The sequence below is a fragment of the Fundulus heteroclitus genome, chromosome 5 (genome assembly GCF_011125445.2).
Source record: "Fundulus heteroclitus isolate FHET01 chromosome 5, MU-UCD_Fhet_4.1, whole genome shotgun sequence".
Taxonomy (NCBI): Eukaryota; Metazoa; Chordata; class Actinopteri; order Cyprinodontiformes; family Fundulidae; genus Fundulus; species Fundulus heteroclitus.
The window spans coordinates 34,486,199-34,509,289 of record NC_046365.1 but is presented as its reverse complement, the minus strand read 5'-3'; the positions used below and the strand labels follow the sequence as shown (position 1 = coordinate 34,509,289).

The 23,091-nt window shown below is 40.1% G+C and overlaps 1 protein-coding gene across 2 annotated transcripts in view; it reads left to right on the top strand.

Moving 5' to 3' along the window:
* fhdc1 (FH2 domain containing 1) overlaps positions 1-23,091 on the top strand; it is a 44,307-nt gene that overhangs the window by 4,031 nt on the left and 17,185 nt on the right. The window contains exons 1-3 of one of the 2 annotated variants that reach the window (XM_021322209.2): positions 1,381-1,686; positions 19,376-20,070; positions 21,705-21,766. In XM_021322209.2, the coding sequence (XP_021177884.2) occupies positions 19,615-20,070; positions 21,705-21,766 (518 nt within the window). In that variant the 5' untranslated portion in view covers positions 1,381-1,686; positions 19,376-19,614. Of the gene's footprint in view, positions 1-1,380; positions 1,687-19,375; positions 20,071-21,704; positions 21,767-23,091 lie in introns of those variants that run through there. The other variant, XM_021322208.2, reaches the window with a different exon arrangement.

Below are 23,091 nucleotides of genomic sequence, written 5' to 3'. Positions count from 1 at the left end.
TTTGTTATCCCGTCTAATAAAGAGGACATGGAAACACAAGGGGGGAAAAGCAAGCATGCATACACTAATTATCAATCTTATTTTAATTAATCATATGATTAAACTTTAGCATGCGATTAATTGATTTATTGATTATCGTGAGAGCCCAAAACTAGCATGGCTAGCCTTGGCAGCCATGTTAGGCTAGCCATGGCTAGAAAGAAAGACCTATATAATAGAGCTAGAACATTTAAATACTTAACTTTTAGTTTTTTTTTTAAGTCTGCCATCATGTTGAAAGCTAAAAGGGTAACACAGGAGAGGTTTGCTGTAGCCTGTTTAGCCTTCCTGTTATCTGCCCAGAGTCTAACTCTTTACATAGAAGCTTGAATAAAGTGCAGCCATGTCTTGTCATGACATTGAAAAGTAATTTTCAATTTGAGTGGTTTCTCTTCGCTTCATCTGACTTCGCCTCACTGAGACTGAAAGTTGCTAACTTTGGGATTTTACCCACAGGCAACAGCGTCCACACAGTAAAGTGTTGTCAGTGGGTCTTGGTAGCGTTTAGGTGTTATGGTCTGTTCAGTCATGGGAAAAATAAAGGATTTTTCAGTTTCCATAGGTCTGACAGCGCCAGTCAAGTTTAAAATCGTCTGATTCCAGTCAACAGCAGATTCGTCAGTGCATTTATTAAAGAAATTGGAACAAATAGTTCCTGTGTGACAGGCCGCTACGAACAAGGTGCCTAAACGTTGCTTTTAAAACTTGTTCTTTGTTGTTTATGAGCTTCTCGCTGTAAATGTTTAGGGACTGGGCTGAACTTAATGAGAAATGCAGCCAAAGACCAAAGAAAATCTTTGGGAAAAACAAACGATAGATTTGAACCATTTCAAAACATTACACGAAAGTTAGCCTCATTGGAAGCTAAATATTTTCATATGCTACCAAGCAAAGGTTTGACATAGCTTTGTCATACAGTGGCTTCTCCTTATTTTTTATTACTTTCTACATTGTAGAAATTGTGCACTCGTGGCATCCTGTCTATTAGCTCGATGTGGTAGCCACCTGAAATGGTTTTCTAACACTCTTGAAAGGAGTTCCCAGAGGTAGTAATAAAAATAAAGACAGACCATTGAACGAGAAGGCGTGTCCAAACTTTTGACCGGTAGTGTGTATATCAAGCCAGGGTCTGCGAGAGTGAGCCTGTCGGCAGGGTTTCGCAGGTGTTAAATCACTCCTGGATAAACACTTTTCCCCAGTGTCATATAAACATGTTTGCTTTCTCTCCCTGGTGCCCAGCGGTCGTCTCTATAGTGACCTGGACAGCTGCTGCGTTCGTCACTTTGTCGGTTTTTTTCAAACCACAACTGCCGTCTCATTCATTACCTCCATCCACTGGTCTAAACCTGGTTTTCAGCGCTCGTGTTGTTAATCAGCGAGCCGCTGTGGCAGACCTGACTGCAGCAGCACAGGGCTGTGAAACCAAGAGGCAGATTTGCCTAAAGCTGCTCTTGGCAGCGGGCTCGGATTGCTGAAGCAACAATTGGAAGCCGGAGCCGGAGGAGGGACCGGCGCAGCGGCCTGCTGCAGGCCACACACTCATCGCCGCTTCACAAAAGACCAAAAAAACGGGGAAAAATTCAAAAGCGCTGCTCGTAATCGGCGGCTCCGCAGCGCCTGTGGCCTCCTCGTTGTTACCTGTCTGGGGTAGGTTTTGTTTTACGTGGTTTACTTTTTCTTGTTGTATATTTTATCAGGCGACGCAGGGCTTGTTTAGTGATACCATGTGAGCCGTGCTTCTGGAAAATGCCCTGTCAGGGATACCTGCGCCGCTGCGGTCAGGTGGGATTTTCCAGCGCATGTTGGATTCACTGTTTTAGGCCTGGTTGAATAGTTTTATATTTAATGACCTCATTCCTATGTGAAGAGCACCGCTTAACCAAACCTCCTTTAAAAACAAACAAATGCATTGGTTTGCTCAGGGTGGGACAGTGACTCAGTGCAATCTGATTGGAAGATGGGTTTCCTCATGTAAATAACATTTTTAATGACAGTCATTGAATGAATGATTCAATTGAATTGGGCTCTGTTTTCCCCAGATCTGAACCTGACTCTATGAGCCGACGATATTAGAATGCAATCATTTTTTTTTTTATGTAATTTGGATCCTAAATAGCTGAATATGAAATGATGAGTTTGTCTTGTAAAGTGCCTTGAGATATCATTTATTCTGAATTGGTACAATATAGATAAGCTTACCTAAAATGAGCTGAAATAAGGAGATTTTTCTGTACATCGGTGCAGTGAAACTTCTCTTTTGTTCAGTTTCGCATTTGCAATCGGGTCATTCAATTAATGTTTTTTATTTTAAGTCTTCTCACAAATATATCCTTGACATGCCAACAGACTTTCCCTAAGATGTGGAAAAGATCCCTAAAATATGTTTATAACTCACAATCTTCTAAATCTGTTTTATTCATTTTGTAAATGTAAGATGCATTCTGAGATTTATAATGAGTGCATACTTTGAAGCCACCTTTGCTAAGCTGACCTAAAGCACCAGCTCACATTTAGGACCGCTAAACGTGAGCTGGTGTGCTCAGCGGCAGGATCAACTTGGTTGCTTGTCATGTTTTCTCATCTTTCCTAATTTGTAGTGTGGGCAAAAATAATGGACTCGCTGTCATGTCATATTTGTGCAAAGAAGTCATGAATTACTCCTTAAAAACTGTATCAACTCTCTAATCAACATGGAAAATAGTCTAATCAAAATGGAAACAAAGACTGCCAAAGTGTGACTTGGGGGAGCTGTGAAATTACCCAGCATCCATCTAGCTCTCAGTAGGAGCAGCCTCTGTTGAAAAGTTTGATTCCCTTTTAAGTAGCTCCATCCAGCTTTTGTGCCTCCTCTGACTTCCTTTCTGAAACATGTCACTGGTGCAGAAAACTGAAAACTTTTGAGTCTACTTCCCTCCGTAAACCTACTTCCACTCCGAAAGGTGCTGCTACCGGTACCTGGTGGCACAAGCGAATAGTGCGTTCACAGACTGGGACAGCGTTTGGCTTTTTGAGGCTCCGACCAGCCACCGTCTCTTTTCCGCTGTGCATCTCCAGCTGAAATGAATCAAGAAACATTGCAAATCAATGATATTCACACTGACGTTGCAATAAATTCACTTCAGAATAGTACGTCCACAACTGATGCTTTTATTTCAACTTGTTTAAAAAGTACATTTGCTTCGTAGAGAATAATAATAGCTCACAAAAAACTATTACTGTTATATTTCAGTTCGAATTAATGTACTGAAGCTGAGCGACTGCTTTTGCTGTGTCATGGTTTATTTAACCTGTCTACATTGCATGGAAAAACTCAGACTCGATTTCAATTGTATGTGGGAGTGTTTTCTATGGTATTACTGATGAGGAACGATTGGATCGCTACTTCTGTGGGTCTCTGCGTTTTCTATTTGTCCATGTGTCTGTATGTCAGGGATTTCATGCTAAAGCTCACACGTTTAGTTAGATGAAACACCACAAAGTGGAAATAGAAGGACTCCTTACATACATTGCCTCAAAAGTGCGAGACGGCACCTGAGGTGTTGACAGAAGCGTTCGCTTCCTGACCGCTGCTCCACTTCACGTATGGACTATAGCACCAAATCACCTGCTGCTAGCATGCAACATTTTAATGAGGGAGGTGTTTCTTCTTTCGACTGGGTCAGTTATTAAGAGGTTTAGCATGGATTCCTTGTTTGCAGGAGATTTGCGCCGCTTTTAGGGCTTATGGTGTGACGACGGGGCAACAACGGCGTGCTGGGCTGCAGGTCAGCTGACAGGCTGCAGGTGTGGTGGTTAGTCATAGAAGTCTGATCCTGAGCCGTCTGAAGCCTGCTCAAACAGTAATTGACGGAGCCGGCTCGCGTGCGCTGCAAACTTGCAGCTTTAATCTTCAAAATTTCAAAAAACCTAACTGCAGACGCGGGCTGTTATTAGCAGATTTGTGCTAAGCTTGTTATGTCAGGCTCTACTGTATCTGCTACTGTAGTCTCTGTACTACTGTATTATCTTATCGTGCAGGTCTCTAGGATGTACTGCAGATTAAAGTTAGGACAGTTACAATACTTAGCTATAGTTACAATATAGCTATGGTGTTATTTATGACAATTATAAGGATCTATGTGTTTTATCTGCTGCCTTAAAATAAGGTCATCCCTATTGGTCCCACAGCTAGGCAACATGCTGACTAAAGCAGTGTAAAGTGCAAAGAAATTGAATATAACTCAACATAGAAAATAAATAAAAATACCAAACATAAATAAAAAAATACAGATTATGCACATAGTAACATTCTAATATTTTAGCAGCAGCAGTGATGGAGGTAAATGTGTGCAACGTAGCGCTGTCCCTTCTCAGAGGAAGAAAACAGTGTTTTATAATCATACAACTGTACAATCTGGCTTAAAGTCTCAATTGTTATAGCTGTAGTTTATTTTAAACATAAGAGATTCAATTTATGTTCCTATTAGATGTCATTAAAGGTCGTGAAAGCAGCTGGAGGCAGATTTTCCGCATTGTTCGTCATTAAAAACCTGCTGAGCCCCAACATTAGTCTTTCCTTACCTCAGAAAAAACAAAAACAGTTCCTCTGTGTACGGATTTAAAAAAGAAAGGAGCTGATTACAAAAACAGGCACGATCAGTTTCAGCTTTTACCTTTTCCCTTTTTTCAAATGGCTTTAGGCAACCTAAAAGTTGGACCTTAATAGCGTAAAAGATTAAAATCAGAGCTGACAAATACCTTGGGGTGAATTACCAAATATAAGACCCTTTTATTCAATCTAACCCTTTAAGACCCGGCAGTGTCTGAGGGTTAGTTTGTGTTTGTTTAATTAGAATTTCTGTATTTACTTCTGACTCTTTATCATTGCCAGGTAAACATATGTTCCAAAGTATCCATTCTTTATTAGGACACAGTGTAGACGATAGTGGTGATAACGTTTTTAATTGTGATCTCAGTAAATAGAGGTTATTATGAAGCTCATGGGTGTTAGTAATTAAGGACTGTAGCTCAGCAGAACACAATGAACACAATACTTAAGCTTGGTCTTTAATCATAGCTTTAAGTGCTCTGAATAGTCCACTAAGTGTTTTGTGCTTTTCTAACGGTGATATAACCCTGTTATACATGTAGCTGAATACTTTTTACAAGCTCTTCTTCAACAACGCCTTTATGTTTGCTTATTCAGAAGAACAGAGAATTTAACACTGATCAGTTTAAAAAGAAGGAAATGGTTTGTTTCAGCGAATTATCTGGAGAAAGTGAGCAACATTCAAACAATACTTTGCATGGGATCTAACGAAGTATGTTTCTCCCAACGTCACTGCATCGGACGATTGCTTAAGGCCAGCCAGGGTTGTTTATTTAACACGATTCATGCATATGGAAATCCAAAGTGCTTGACAGGACATCAGAGAAAAGAAAAAAAGGAAAATAAGAAAGCAAAAATATAAAAGGAGCTGAAGGTGCACAGAAACCAAATACTCCTTCACTTTCTCTACTTCTGGTTCTGGGAGCACCGAGTAATCAGGTCGCTGAAGATCAGTGGAGATGTGCAAGATTCTGGTAGCAGCACTTTAGATGAACTCCAGCTGCCTCATTCAGTTTTTACAGACACAGTAATGCAGTAATGTCAAAATAAAGGCATGCTCCAATATTTCTGTATCCCGTTTTGACAGGAAACCCCTGATTCTGGCAACGTTCTTAAGATGACAGTAAGCTGATTTTGCAACAGAACTGAATTTGAGCTATTTTAGTTGAAAAAATTACAGTTTTTAAATGTGCAAAGTTGATAGAGAAAAATGTCCAAAGACTTGGACCCATAAAAGCAGCAGAAGGTGGTTCTACAAAGTATTGACTCAAAAAGTTTGAACCCAAATGTACGATACATTGTTCTGGGTTGTACTTTGTGAACAATTAAAAAAAAAAAACTATAATTTTCCTTCCACTTCATAATTATTTGCTGTATTTCTCTATCGCACAAAATCCCCATTAAATACATTGAATGTTTGATCGCAATGGGACAAAATATGAAAACGGGTGCAACCAATTTCACAAGGCACTGTGTGCAAACTACACATAAGTCACTTTATGGCAAAAAAGGGACATTTCACCTCCTATTTAGATGACTGAGCAGGAGTTTAAGAATGCTTCACTGACCTGCAGAGATGACCCACTTTGTTGTTTAACTGTTTAACTTTAGTGCTACCTAAAAAAGTGAAATTGATTTAACAATTTATTTTCTCATATGTGATGTTTGTATTTATTCATATTGCAGTCTAGGGTTACACGTGAGATGTCAATGAACCGGACACGCCGACCGTGTTATTGAAATATCTCTGGTTAATTACACAAGCATATAAATGTGTAGCAGCACTTTTGCTGTTTCTTTGTCGTTTGTGATTATTTAAACAAAGATATCCTCTTTATCTTTATTATTTGTGTTATTTTATTAAATTTTGGTAATATTTCAAAGGAAAAACATGGGATTTTCCCTCAAAGACTAAAGTAGGACAGGGTGTAAAAGGGGTCATGGTCTTGCCCTCTTTAATTTTGTGCCCTTTTCTCTAACAGATAAACTCATGTTTAGCCGTACTGTAGTCTGAGCTGCACATGGCTTGAGGTGCCATGCTGTACCTTGGCCTTGTTAGGCATTCAGGCCTTATTTTCTAGACAAATAGCGGCCTTTTGATAAGCTCCTTAAAACAGATTTTGCAGATTTGAGACAGGGAGAAAGTGTTTTGTGTGGGCCACGTTAATCCTTCCTGTGTAACCTATTGTGTCTGTACAAGCAGCGAGATTGGCACACTGATTCTAGATGTTACCGAGCAAACTCACCATTAGCAAACTTAAAATACAAATAAATAACGAAGCAAGACGTGCGGGGTGAATTTGTTGTAGGCCACTTTCAGTTTGATAAATCAAAATAAAATTTAGATGATACGTAATTACCAAAAAGAGTTCCCCTGTGTGCAATCTAATTTCAGTAAGAGCAACATTCAGTCCATCATTTGGCTACAGTGCTGCTGCAGAGCTGCCGAGACTTGGCCATCCAGTGGTGACAGAGAAAGCAAGAAGAGTATTAATCAGAGAAGCTGCCAAGAAGCATATGGTAACTCTGGATGAGCTGCATAGAGTGTGAGCTCAGGTGTAAATATCTGTTCTCCAGAGAACAGACTCCACAAACTTGGTCTTTTTGGAGCAGTGGCAAGAAGAAAGCTGTTTTTGAAAGAAAGCACCATGAAGCCCAGTTTGAAAGGACCTTGAACCATGTAGGGGAAAACTGGAAATACCTGGGAGAATGAGACCAAAGTTGCACCTTTAATGCACGTTTTTCTCTTCGTGCAAAAATACTGTGTAGAAAAAACTAACACTGACCATCAGCCAGAATAAACCATACAGCCAGAGGTAAAATGGAAAGGTTTGGGTCAGCATGGATTCATGTAGAAATTGTTGTTTATAGATATTATCAATCCAGTCTGACTAAACTTGAGCTGTTGTGCACAACAGAATGGGCAAAGATTTCATGTCCAGCATTATTTTTATTCCACTTCACAATTATGCACCACTTTGTGTCGGTCTGTCACTTGAACTCAGAATAAAATACATTGGTGCATTGAAGCTTTTAGCTGTAGCTTCACAAAAACTAGTATGATGACTTTTTTCAGCCACCATGAATATCATTTATTTGACAAAATCTAAGTTGTCATTACTGACCGTTACGCAGGTCTGTGAATTTGATCTCTTTTTATCAGTTCCGTGTTTTAATTAGCCTTCGGGTTGTCGATGGTCTCTGCTCAGGACAGTAAGGGTGGTAAGACAGAGGTCACTTATGGTGAAATGAGTAATTCACTTGATCAGGATCTGCCAGAATTTACTCAGAGAGTGCAGACACAACGGTGGAACAGCTCAATCTCCGGAAGTATTACAGAAATCCAGGATTTCCGGAGTAAAGGGTTCCCTTGTTTGCTGTACTTTTTTCACTGAAACAGGTTTCGTGGGGCTTACTGATAATTAATTATTAGAAAGACGGTAAACCAACGGGATAAACAGCCTGCTGTTAAGATATTTTGGATTTTTTGTTTCATTTTGTCCACCTAACACAGGTGATGGGAACAAGTTTTATGTTGAAAAAGGGTAAAACATGCTTCCCGTCTACAATAGACAATGATTAGAGCTGAACACATTAAGAATCATCCTGCAGTCATTAACCCTTCAGTGCGTATGGCTCCCACTGCTCAGCTCATCGCTGCTGTTTGTGTTCCCGGTGTGGATTCTGACAGCTCTTTTGTCTTTGGTATCTGGGCAATAGTAACCTGGCCAGTGTGTGTTTGAGCTTTCTTTGTGACTCTGTGTGTGTGTGTGCTGTTTGCACAACAGGCTTAGTTATTATTCCATTTGTGTGCTCTCTCTGCCGTTAACAACACATGGAAATTAGAAAGATAAGCCGAATTTGCAGCAAGTGTTCCCAAATGGACAAGATGTCCTTTTCAGACGGCACAAATTAAAAAACCTTGTGCGCTTATTTGGTTTTGACTTGAAAAATGAAAATGCTGTTTGATATTGATAATGAGGTAATCACAAAAATGGCTCGACTTTGGGGATTTTATTGCATCTAGTAAACTTTATGAGCAGATGTTGGAAGATTAAGGTTGTCTTTGAACACAAAGTGATAATAGTCTGACTATAAACAGAGACTACATACAACTATCCTAAATATTCTTTCTTATTATGTCTGGCTGTAAATAATATGGACCGGGAGAGTCAATCAGAAGACTAGAGGTTCTCAAATCCGAGTTAGAGAGAAATAAAATATGGGAAAACAAGCATGTCAACCAAGTAACATGAAAATAATCACCCTGAACATCTTCTTCACGAGACTGTAACTCAACAGAGTGCCTTCAGTCAGAGACTTCTTCAGATCAGCTGTAATAGAGACTGCTACACGTTCAGATTGTTCACATTTCTTTTTATTTATTCAGTTTGTGTTGTATTGCTGTTTACAAATATTCTCAGGGAGATCATTTGCGATACAAAGGCCTCATGCTGCTACATAAAGTCCACAAACACGTTACATTTGTTTTATTGTTATATATTTAAATGTTCTACATTGTTTGCTATCCATTCTTAATATATTTTCTTAATGCTTCTTTTTTGTTTAAATTGAGACTTGCATAACATTTGTTATCATTGTGTAATTTGTATCATTTAAATGGGGAAGGAAAAAGCAATGGTGTCAAAATAATCGGTATCGGGATCGGCCCTAATAAAAACCTGTATCTGTAAATCTCTACCTCCTATAATACATATTTGAAGAAACTTGGATAGTTTGAGATTTCTTTCTTTGCGAGTTTCCCTTTGGGATTAAATATATTTAAATGGAATTGACTTGAACTGGATCAAACTCATTGTGCGCTCTGCCTATTAAATATCAACATCAGCCATAATTAAACCCATGATTAATCCCATGATAACTCTCCTTCCTACCAGTACCTTTCTTGTTGATATTGAAGTATTTCTGGACGGCAGACTCAGATTTGCGGTAAACATAATGTTTATGAAAGCAGACAGCCGTCTGACTGCAGTGAAACCTTTTTGCAGGATATTAAACTTACTACAACCTTTCTCCAAGTGTTCAAGGATTTGTTTCCTATTTTATACGTACAAAAGCAACAGAGATTACAACAATTGAGGATGACAGATTATGGGATGTCTGATTTTGTTCCTGAATCTCTGGGAGTTTGTGTAATATTAGAAAATGTCACGGGGCCTGATTTATAAAGCTGTTTAGCCCTGAAACATCAAGATTAATTACTTTGGTCCTAAAGCTGCAGAGCTGTTAGTGACGATATCTGAGTTTGAGTTTCATTCTTTTTCAGGTGTAGCCACAGTACATGAAGGGGCTGATACAAAATGCTAAAAGCATGTCAGCGTGGACCTAACGTGTCTGCTGTGGTCCGAAGGAACCCTGATGTCGCAGCGATGTTTAGAAAAGTTTGGATCAAGGTGGTCGGATGCGAACCTCCTGGAGAGCGATGTCCCGCTGAGCCTTACACAATCTGCTTTCTGCTACCGGGCGTTGCCGTCGCAACGCCGATGAAGCGGCAGCGACCAAATCCTCTGTGAACGTGGCCCTTCGTGGCCCCTTGGTGTGAGTGAAAACCGGTGTTCTGCAGGGACCCGCTGACCTCTCAGGAAATTAAAGTCGAAGTTAGCAACAGGGGATTGTCACGGCGGGCGGTGCTGACGGGACCCTAAATATTTACACATCTGGGAATGTGAGTGGAAGCATTTTTCTTTTGGACTCGGTGATGGTGATGACAGCTACCGCCGGTTAAAGCCATTTCCATTTAAAAGGGAAAAGATTGTTACATAAAACAATCGGAGGAGGCAGCGGATGGAGACGGACACAGAAAAGCTATTTAAAAGCAGCCATGATTCCATAGATCTTGCAACTTCACTTCAGCTGTAATAATAATAATAATAAATTTTATTTGTAATACACCTTATATTTAAGGAAATCTTGAACTGCTGCATGAGAATGACAAGCTAAAATGGAAACACAAAGAGCATAAGAAAACATAAAATCAAAAATTAGGCAAATAGAAAGAAGCAAGAGTTCAATCTAAAGCTCTCCTAAAAACGTGAGTTTTAAGGTCACGCTTAAAATCATCTATGTAAACGCCTTAGGGATGAAGAGTCTCATTACAAGACGTAATTTCTAAATACTTTGCTCTCCAAACAGCCATAATTTACTATAATTTTTTTAAATTAGTCTTGATCATAATTTCTCCAGCTTTTGAAAGGTCTTTCAAATTTGGTCTCTGGCTGTCATGACCCATGGATTTGTGTTATTTGTTACCTGTGTTCGGGGGCTTTTGTTTTCATGTATTCTAGTGTTTTTCATAATTAGGTTTATTTAGTTATATTTCTGGTTATTCCGTCTTTTTTTTAGCTATTTGTACCTTCTTGTCTTTGTTAAAACATCTTGGATATGAATCTTAAGATTGAGCAAAAAGTTACAAGTATGTTTTGTGTGACTGGATATGTCATAAATGACCAGAAAGAAAAAAGTAACATTAGCAAATTGCTGATCAAAAGTTTAGGACCACATACCAAAAATAAATATTTTACCTTTTTAAATTTTCTCTATTATATTATTAAAGGTTGGGTCGGAGAATTTTTTTCGGACGTTTCCTCATGTCCTTTTTTGAATAACTGCACAAGACCGTCTTACCTGCTACCTCAGGGCGATTGCGTGAAAAGAAAATGTCCCAAATCCAATCTGGTCATATTCCTTTCTACTGAAGCCTTCCTCTTCTTTTTTTATAAACTTGTACGTGATCTGCTTCTTGTGACTCTCAGCTATGTTCAAAGTCTACGTTGAGAGCAGTGGAGCTACAATGCACGGCTAACACCGAAGCTAACTGCTAAGCTAACGGATACATAAACATTAGAAGTGCGCATGCACAGACAGCAAGTGGAAACCAACAAGGAATAAGTACGCACGCTGGCGTTATTTGAGCGTGTCAGAATGATTGGCATGTGGGACAACCAAGAGATAAGGCGATACCCCCAGAACTTGAGGGACAGACGGGAGTGAGAGCAGGAGCAAAACTCTGACAAATCTCTGCCATTCGATGCAAATGGCAGAGATTGGTCAGAGTTTTTACAGGCCTGCACCTCCCACTGAGATCGATTTTCTTTTCTTTTTTTTTACCTGCTTTTTGTGAGTACATGATCTATTGACTACTTTGAGGATGGAAAAGTGCAAAATAAGTTCAGTTCATTTAGCCTGGCAGCAAAGATGTGCATTGGGTTTGTTGGAAATGGATTAAAATTATATGGGGCCTAAAATGTTATTTGCATCAGCAACACATAAAAGTGTAAATATAAATAGTAATGTAAAGCTGTGGTGTTGTTACCTGAGGACATCAAACTGAGGCTCCCTTTGTGTTTGTCTACCATAAATAACATTCTTACTGGTGCATTTGTTTAATGCTCCACATGTTTGGCAGCAACTTATATTTATATGTGAGCATCAGAGCCATCATTGAAGATGAAACATCCAAGCTCCAAGAATATATCAGGAAGATTGCCCCAAAGGATCGAGCACTCAGTGAATGTCTCAGAAAATGGAAGCTGATAGAGAAGGAATGGGAGGAACCATCATGGGAGGAAAATCCCCTGCATGGGATGTACCACCAACAGATAGCTGAAGTGGCTGATATGACCAAATCCTACCAATGGCTAGAGAGGGCTGGACTGAAGGACAGCACTGAAGCACTGATTATGGCAGCACAGGAGCAGGCCTTGAGCACCAAAGCAATAGAGGGCAAGATCTACCAAACCAGGCAAGATCCCAGGTGCAGGCTATGCAAAGAGGCCCCAGAAACCATCCAGCATCTCACAGCAGGGTGTAAGATACTAGCAGGGAAGGAATACATGGAACGCCATTACCAAGTGGCTGGTATAGAGGACAGAAGCATCTGTTCTGAATACCAACTGGAGACCCCAAGGTCACAATGGGAGTCACCTCCCAAGGTGGTGGAGAAACGACAGAGCTAAGATCCTGTGGGACTTCCATAAAAACAGACAAAATAGTAATGGCCAACCAACTGGACATTGTGATCATTGATAAGCAGCAGAGGGCAGCCGTTGTGATCGACGTGGTCATCCTGAGGGATGGAAACATCAAAAAGAGAACGTGAAACTGGAGAAAGGGCCCAAGGGTCCAGGGAAGAACTAGAAAGAGCCTGGAAGGTGAAGACAACCGTAGTGCCCGTGGTCATTGGAGCACTCGGAGCAGTAACCCCCCCACTCTGGAGAAGTGGCTCCAATAGATACCTGGAGAAACATCAGACATCTCAGTCCAGAAGAGAGAAATCTTAGGAACAACTAAGATCCTAAGGAGAACCCTCAAGCTCCCACCCACCCTGCTCAGGAGTATGAGGGGTGGGTGATATATATATATATAGATATATAGATATAGATATCTATCAGTTTATTTATTTATTTATTTATTACTCCATAAATACATGTTGCAAATATTTTCATGCAGCAGCATCTTGGTCTGTGTGTGAAACATTACATGCATGGGGTTTTACCGTGTCTTGATTGCTTCGTTTGAGGCGTTCCCACCTGTTTTCCTGTTTGTGGTCTCACTGGTCTGTGACCTGGCTTTTGTTTCTGGTCAGAGAATAATGAAATAGGGAGTGGTGTTGTCTGTCCCTCATGAAGACCGATGGGGTGGGAGTGCCTCAGTTGTATAGGAAGCTCTGTGTTCATTGACAGCAGCCGGTGGATGTGTGCGTCTTCCTGCTTCCCTCACTTCAGGGCTTCTCTGTCTCCTGTAGCTGAGAGATGTTTTTTTTTCTTGTAAGGTGAATAATGTTGGCAACCACCTTTATTACTTTATTTTGTATCTTTACGCGCTGTGACACATGTGGACGTTACTCTGATTCATTGCAGATCAATGACACTGAGCTCATTTTGAGAGATTCTGTTGCACCTCAAACCTGAACATATTGATTCAAAGCAGAAAGCAGCATCTGAAGTTGAATAATGATTTTAAACTTTAGAATAAATTGTGAATACTAAGAACATTGAGATGATACTTGTGCCTTTATGCAGGTTGAGTAACTTAACATAAAGATTTGAAATGGCTATTGAGACAGATCCCATAAATACTGGATAAAAAAAATGGATACACTGTAGGTATTGGGTCACATTTGGTTTGTTATGATGCTGACCCACCCTTTGCAGTTACTACAGCATCATGTCTAAAGGGATAGACATTTTAAGCATTATTCCAGAAGTACTTTTGTGAGGTCAGACACCGATGTTGGACCATTAAGCCTGGTTTATGCTTGACACAACCGCGAGGTCCGTGTGTTCATATCACGTCATTTTGACTACCACAACTCTCCATGCAGCAAAAGGTTTCCCACAATTCCCCAACAGAGATCTACGTCACTCTTGGAAGAAAGTAAGAGACTTTAAAATGTTGGAATCAAGAGTTTTCTACTTCTATGTGTAGTGGGGTGTAGTACGCTTGCCCTGGGAGCACAACGCTGCCCTCTAGAGTCTAGGAGAACAGTGCTAATGCGCAGAGCATAAATGCTGCAGATGTCGTGTCCGCACGTCTCATTTCCGCTCTGAACGTCCGTGCGTCAAGCATAATCAAGCCTTTAGACCTGGTTCTTTGCTGAAATTCAGCCCAGAGATTTTCCATCTGTTTGAGGGCAAGACTCTGTGCACGTCAGTCAGATTCTTCTTCACTAAACTTGCTCAGCCACGTCTTTATGGACTTTGCTTTGTGCACTAGTGCAAAGGTCATGTTGGAACAGCAAGGGGCTAGCCCCAAACTCTTTCTCCAAAGTTGAGAGTTTGAAATTATCTTAAATGTCTTTGTTGTACATAAGTCCTGTGGAAGCGTGCTTTACACTGCTGGATGTGACGCTTTGCATTGTACTTGGCATCCCATTAGGCTTGGATCCAGCTGCTGAGTCGTGAAATCCCAAACCCACTGTTCTTAAGATAATCCGAGGTTCACTAGCAAGTGCCAGACCTTAAAGATATGAGGGTTTGATGGGATGGATGGATTGTACGTGGATATAAATCCTCTGGGGTGTTTTGATGATGAAAGCTTGGGAGAAGGAGACTGACTTAGGACCCCCTAATAAAATCTGCAACAAAGAGGAGTGGATGGAGAATGATAATAGAATTAGAGATGAGGGTGATGGGATGAAGAGGAGGGTTGAGGGTAAGGAAGGGTGGGAATGAAAGAACATGACAGACTGTGAAGGATGGATGAAGTGGGTGTTAGTAGACTGTAATTATTAGTTGGGTTGAGGCATGGCCCTGCTTCTTAACCTTATTTTGGAGGTCTGCATGTACCTCAGGTTCTCCTGACCCTGGATCTGTGTTTTGATGTGGACTGCCAATTCATGGCTGAGTTGTTGTCATTTTCAGTTGCTTCCACTTTCTTACAAAACCCCCAAACCATTGATTTTATAGTAGTAGGCACATTTCACAACTGGACTTTTTGTGCAGATGGGATCCTATCTTGGCACCAGGCTAGAATAAACTGAGTTCCAGTTGTGACCCATTCTTTCACAAATGTTTGTAGGAGAAATCTCCATGTCTAAGTGCTTAGATTTATCCACCTGTGGACCTGGAAGTGGTAAAACCTGAATTCAGGGATTTGAAGGGGTCAGCAAATACTTTGGACAACGTAGACTATCTGGGTCCATTTGTACTGAAGAGCTGTCAGTCTCTGCTCTGGGTCAGGAAATGTTTCACGTGGAGCTGGAAAAGGTTGACAGCGCATCAATGTTAATCATGAACAATAAAAAAAGTCTGAAATCTAAGTCAATAATCATCTTTAATCCAGGCAGCATACATTTGTCTTAAAGTATCTTACTTACAAAGTAATTTAAACTTACATCATCTCAGACTGTGGGCGGGTATTTTAACTTAATTTGCTGATTTTCTGGTTCCCAAGTAAGACATGTTTTTTTATGTCTCCTGTTAATTGTGGGGGGTTTTAAACAGTACTAATCCTAACCCTAACCCTAACCCTACCCCTAACATATGCAAACTTTTATTAGTTTTAATGTTTTAGAACCTTACCCTGCTTTAAATTTCTCCTCAACTTCATCCCTGACCTGTCTGTTTGTTCAGTAATGTTCTCTAACAAACCTCTGAGACCTTCACGGCTGGATTTATGCTCAGATTAATTAAGGATTCATTTAGGTGGACTCTGTTTACTGACTAGGGAAACCTCTACAGGCTTGATTGAACTGGATTTTATTTAGCGATACCAGAGTAAAAAGGGCTGAAATGCACAGAGCTTTTATTTGGGAAAACACTTTGAAAAACATGGATACTTTTTGTTCCAGTATCCAATTATGCTGTAGGTTATGTATAAAATAAATCGTACTATGTTGCTGTACGACGTCATGAGAAAAAATACATTACTTTTGCATAAGTGGGTAAGTAAAGTACAAAAAGAAGTAAAAAAAAAAAAAGGTACAGAAATGAAATGCGTCGCCTTTAATGTTGTTTTTTTACTTATGTTTCTAATTTTGCAATAATGGATGCTCTGGGATTTATCACTTAAACTGAACTTATTTGGTGCTTCGTGTTTTCCAGACAAGAGAGCTACGAGCTGCCTTACACAACTCTGCATAACAGGAGACAGGTTGTTGTCAAACGTTTTAGCTTCCAACCCAGAGGAACCACTGACAGAGAGTTGTCACTGCTTTAAGCCTAAAATAATTGCTGTTAAACCAAATAAATGATGAATTCAGCCAGTGACAACCGTCAAGCAACTTTTGCACCTCTAACGATCTGCTAATGATCCCCTCTTGGTGCGTCTTGATGCAGTCCCCAGGTTTTAAGGAAGCTGAGCAGAATACAAACAAGGTGAGGAGGACTGGAGGAGGCGTGGTGGCCGTCTTCGCTTCCCAGCAGCTGCATCTCCAGCCATGCGGGGAGGTGACTCTGCATGAGGTCGAATGTTCTCGCAGTCTCATAAATGAGGCATGAGTGTCGCTGCCGTCTGGCTCTTTGAACGACAGACCGATGCTGGCAACACGAGCAGATTAGTGACGTTACGCTTTATTAATTAGTAACAAACTCTGGGGATCAGGTTGACAGGGCTGGAAGACGGTGGGAAAATTACCAGTGAACAAGGGAGACAGAGAAAATCCCAGAAATTCTCTCTTATCTTCTTATTTATCTATCATTACAGTTATTATCTGAACAATCTAACCTGTAATTCTTTTTCGTGTTACTAAAGGTAATGCGTGCATTTTGAGAATAATGACCTAGAGAGGTTTAAAATGAAAGCAACATGTTTTCTGTTGGAAAAGGAGTGTCGGATAACTGAAGCCACTGGTGTTCGCTGTGGTGACACTGAGTGATCCCACTCCCACTGAGGGCCACAGCTGATTTAACAAAGGTGAGATGGGCACACTGGAGTTATTTCAGCTGCTTGGCAACGGGGAAACGAAGAGAGAAAACTGATTTTTATTCATATACTGCTAAATTTGATAGAAATTAATCCAATTTTTTTTCAAGTTTAACAAAGAGATTTTCTGTTTTCTCGCATTTATAAATGTCAATATGCTCATTAGGCTGAGGGGGTAGTTGTTTGCGCCTCTTTGGCCCAGTGGAGAGCAGATTCTTTTAAACAGAAATATCCATCAGAACTACAGTATACTAGGGACAGGAAACCACCTCGGTTGACTGCTTGGGGGAAATTTAGAGAAAAGAAGCAAAGACAAAGTGATTAAAAATAGTGAAATGCTCATGACTGCAACATATGCCAACCTATGCATGGACATTACACATTTTAAAAACAAGGTAAAACAAGTAACAGATTTTGGGATATTTCAAGCTGTTTTATTCTATTCGAGTATAATGCAAAGACAAAAGAAGACACAGCATTTCCATTTTTTGGAGGGGTTTCATTTTGGCCGTTTTTTTTAAAAAGCAACCCTTCAGTCATTCCTGCCTTTAGATACACTTTTGATCAGTTAGTGTGTGAAACTGTATCTTTGTTCAGTTCTGGTCCAGATGCAACCCCATACAGTATCTTGCGAGATCTTTCTCACCTTTTGCAATGTTACGGGCACAGCCTTTTATGCATTTCATAGTGATTGATCTGATAAACCAGCACAAACTAATCTAAATCTGAAAAGTGTGGCATGCATTTTTAATTTGTCCCCTTTATTCTATTAACCCTAAATAAAATCCTATGCAACCAGAAGTCGCCCTACAAAGAATATCGCAAGCCTTAAACGTCTTGATTTTCAATCCATCATCTGACAACTGATAAAAGGAACGGCACAACTGCAAACCTACCAAGACAAGGCCGTCTACCTAAACTGGCAGGCTGATCATAGAGTGCATTAATCAGAGAGGCAGCCAGGAGTGAAACACTTTGGATTGAGCAGGATGACTAACAATATATATGCTGGTGCATGGTGATAGCAGCATGATACTTTTGGGATGCTTTTTTTGTACAGGGGAGTTGATGAAAATGATTCATGGAGTTGAATAAAGTCGTGCAAGAAAGTCTTCTAGAGGCTTGACACTGGGGCAGAGGGGCACCGACAAAGAGCCTAGACATACAGCCAGGGCTACAGTGAATGGCTTAAGCCTAAGCATGTTCATGTGTTAGAATGGCCTAGTCAAAGTCCGGACATTTTCCAGTTGTGAAACAAGGTTTAAAAACCTGTGTTCGCCGACACGTTCCATACAGTCTGACTGAGCTGGAGCTGCTTTACAGAGAAAAAATGACTATAATTTCTATCTTTAGAGCTGCAAAGCTGGTTAGAGGCACAAATCAAAGTACAACTGCAGTTACAGCTAAGATAGTTCTACAAAGTATTGACACAGGATAGTGAGGATAGTGAAGTATGTCACATATATAGTATGTCTGTAATACACACACACACACACACACACACACACACACACACACACACACACACACACACACACACACACACACACATTTGTATGGCTTTCTGTTTCTTTCATATAGTTTTATTTTATACTTTTAATACCTTTTTTATTGCACATTGTTACATTTATATTTCTCTTTTTTTGGTCTTCTGTTTTGACAGCTTTGCAAAGAAATTCCACATTGTGGTCGTGCAGTTGAATGACAATAAAGTCTAAGTCTATAAAGTATTTAAAAACCCATGTATCATTTTAACAATACACTTCTCTACGCTGGTCTATTACATAAAAATCTAAATGAAATTTGTTTAAGGGGGTTGAACAGTTTATGTTGAATTTAGAATGTCACTCATGAATAAACATAAAATGCTCAGAATGAAGATCTGCTTTGTAAATTAAAGGGAATTCAGACTAATGGCCTAAAGGAGTTTTAGGGACGGATTTCTGATTTCTAATTGGATTTGAGCTTTTATCTTTATACCAGTTTGTACTATTCAAATACTCTTTCCACATACTTTTTGAGGTCCTTCTCTTGGGGTACAGTTTTGACACTTTTATCATAATCTAAAGTTACGTAAATTACCTTTGTGACTGGAGCGCTGTATAGTAACGACACCACATTATGTAACACAGGCTAAGCTGACCATTATGCGCCCCGCGGCCGGACATCAAAGGCCTTTCAACGATAGAGAAAAATAGGATTTGCCATTTCCCTCATTGTGCCTTTATCCCGGGTGTCCCCTGTCTTCTGATCTGTTGCACCCCCTCCTTCTTTTTTTTTTTTTTAAACGAAATTCCAGATTGTGTTTCATGGCATGCATGACTTTCTCTGTGTAATCCTGTTGGTTTGTCGTTGCCCCTGCAGCTCCATGGCCGTTGCTGCCCCCTGTCCCCTTCCTCTGGGAAGCAGCCTTGGAAAGCTCCTCTCAACATGACAGAGGACCGTCAGCGGGTCGGGGATGGACAGACTGGAGCGACGTTTCCTCTTCGGTGCGACTAGATGAAGAGACTCCAGATGCAGAAGTAAACACCAAGTCGTCAGATCATTCAAATCGACTTTCTCAGCACAGAGTTTGCTGAGAGTGAAATTTCGCTGCTCTTGTTATGAGTTGCTTATCTCCAACCAATGAGCCAGAGAGCTGCAGCAGCGAGGAGAGCAGCTGCACCACTTCCTCCGTCACTACCTCCGACCCATCCTCTATGTCTGGACAGACTAACTCCCTAAGCGATGTCCAGCAGAAAGCCCCCCCACCGCCTCCCCTCCCTCCCCCACCGCCCCCGCCCCTGGAGACGACGCCCGCCAACCACAACGTGAGGAAAAAGCGCCGCGTGCGCAGCTTCTTTTGGAAGCCCATCCCAGAGGAGAAGGTGCGCGGGAAGCCAAACATCTGGACGCTGGCGGTGCGGCAGCAGCAGTACCAGATCGACGTTCGCTCCGTGGAGGAGCTCTTCGGGCAGCAGGAAGATGCGGCGGCGGGTGTACGCGGCGCGGCGGCAACAACTGGAACCTCAACCCACATATCTAGGTCCCGCTCCTTTAAGGACAACAGCAAGAATGAGGTAAATCCTGACAAAAACGGCACCTTGCTGCTCCACTTCTGGGAAAGATGCGCAAACATCCTTAAAACAGATTAATCTGTTATTGCAGCAGCATAAACTCACATTGAAATGTTTAGAAAAATCAAACCTTTATTAATTTATTTGTTGGGGGGGGAAATTAGGGCTGGGCGATAAATTGATTTAATCGATTAATTCGAATTTACAATGCTGTAAGATTTCATTTTTGGAAAATCTGGATTTTATTTTGCCAATACACTCATTGGGTTTCCATGAAGAGAACAGCATGTGATGCTGAATATATGTTTAGGCAAAATTATTGTCAAAATATTGTTAAGTGGAAACTTTTTTTTACCATAATACAAGGTACTTCATTTACTTATTTACTTTTTTTTTTACTTAGTCTGAAGTTCACAAGTGCAGTGAAGCCTGTTCTTAGCTCAATGTGTAATACCACTAGCAGCAAATGTTTTGTTATATTTTCATTGTTTATAATGGCATGGCTGGCATCTTGTTTTATAAGCATGTTTCACAGTTTGTTTTTAGTTGCACTTTGAATTCAGGTCAACTCCCTGACGAAATGCTTGACATAAAAAGCAAGGTTTTAAAATAATTTCTTTAATTTCTTTTTATGAAACAAAAAGGAGGAAAAAATCGATTAATCGGATTTGGTATGATAAAATCTGAGATTTATTTTTTAATCCATATCGCCCAGCCCTAGGGGAAATAATGCATATTTAGAAGTAATTGTTTTATAAAACAAATCACAATTACTGTAACCCCTAAAAACGTCCAGCATTAAAGGAACTAAAGCATTTGTCAAACCAAAAGTCAGAGCAATATTTAAAAATATTTAAACAACTGGAACTGTGACCGACAAGTTTATCTTGCTGCCATCCTTACTGAACATTAAGTTAATGCTCAATATGGATAAAACCTTTTAACCAATGTTTAGTCGGTTTCTTCCTAAATCCCCAGCTCATCATGGCAGGGAGTCAGTCACGCTGAACCAGGTCCTGCTGGACTTCTCCTTCTGTTAAAGGGGAGTTTTCCTCTCCACTGCTGCTGCATGCATTCTCATGATGAGAGATCGCTGCAGAACTTAGGACACAATGCAGTCGTCTGTCTACTTTCACATGCTCGTTCAGGGGAAGTGAACTGGGCTTCCTTAGAAAACCTTTAACCAATTAGAATAATAAACTAAACCTTACTGAAATGTTTTTTTTATATATAACTAGGATCAAATTAGAATGCATATAATTAACTTTGAACCTTTCTGTGTGATTGGACTATATAATACTGTATATAAATAGGATTTACAGTTTTTGCAAAGTGCCTTGAGACAAAATTTGTTGTGAATTAATACCGTATAAATAAACTGAAGTGAATCGAATTAACTACATGCCAACCAGTTGTTTGGAAATATTGCAAGAAAGAAAAATATTTTTTTGTCATTACAAGCGTAACCATGCGCAAGCCAGGCTGCTTTCCTCACTGAATAATAAAGCTATGAATAAAAAGGCGCTGTGGTGTTGTGTGCCACTTATCACTCAGGTATACATTATTCAGTTTCTGCATGAAAGGATGAGATGAGTCTTTGTTTAAATCACATGTTCCATATTTTTATTTTGCTTCAGGTCAGCATCCTTGACTCAAAGAGGGGCATGAATGTGGGCATTTTCCTCAAGCAGTTTAAGAAGTAAGTCGGTCAACCTTTTACCTGTCAGAAACGTTTGGGATGTTGTTTGGCTTCGGATTGGATAACCGGACGGGACAGTGTCTCTAAAACACAGATTTTTCTTGCCTATTGGGCAACTCTTACTGAGTATACATTTATACTGTTCGAGTGAGAAACAAAGAGAGCCTTTTAACTTGTCTGTGGTTGTTTATTTACTGGGATACAAACTGCAGCTTTTCCGAGGAGTTAATTAAAATTCCCAAAAGTATTTTTAAAAGATTTTTCAATGCATCTCTAAAGCTCTGCTCACACTACAGGGCATTTACCTCGTGGTCCATTGGTAAGCGAAGATACGCGTCTAAAATAAAATCATTTTTCAGCGTCATTTATCATGTTCCACAGCTGTTTGTGTTTTAGTTCTCACTTGTGTTTATATTTAGTTCATGTTTTTGCCATCAGGGTCTCTATATTAGTTAATTCCTTTGTTTTGAGCAGCTTGTGTCTCTTCTCTGCATTTTAGTTTAGATTCTTATGTCATTATTAGTCCTTAGCTTTTGGTTATGAAGATCCTCTGTGTCTCAGCTTAGTTTCTCCTGTGCCCGTTATTCTGCGTTTCCTCTGTTCCCTTGCTTAGATTCTCTCCCAGCTGCTCTGCATTATGTTGGTTATATCCACCATGTCACAATCACATCTCTACATTATTTAAGTGCCTTGGTTTCTTTCTCTCACTGCTGGGTTCTGCTGCTGTTCTCACCCTGGTTCCTGTGTGTTTTCTTTCATGTTCTGTAAGTCCATCACTTACTTTCATGAAATGCAATCTCCATCATGTGTCTGACTTTGTCCTGTTACCATGTTGGTCCTTAACAACAAACATGAAATCTCAGGATGCACCTGATGTGAAACTTTGTACTGGTATTGATATCACGTGTGTGTGTGTGTGTGTGTGTGTGTATATATATATATATATATATATATATATATATATATATATATATATATATATATATTTTTTTTTTTTATTAGGTATTTTAAAATATTTATTGTAAATACCAGGGAGGTCTTAGTTCTGAGAGCCTGATATTCAAGCCAGACAACAGAATGACGTTTAAAAAGTTTATTGAAAAGATGAGTAGTGACTAACGGGGCATGCATGCAGAACCAGACTTGAACAGATGCGGCAGGTTGAACCAGAAATGAACAGGAACTGAGCAGAAGTTGTGGGGTGATGCAGACTTGCTAGTAAACACCAGCACTAGTAAAACAGATTAGATCGGGCTGGACGGGGCGATAGCGGGTCCAAGCAATAGTCAGGCAGGGTGATGAGAAGACGTTGGGAGACAAACACT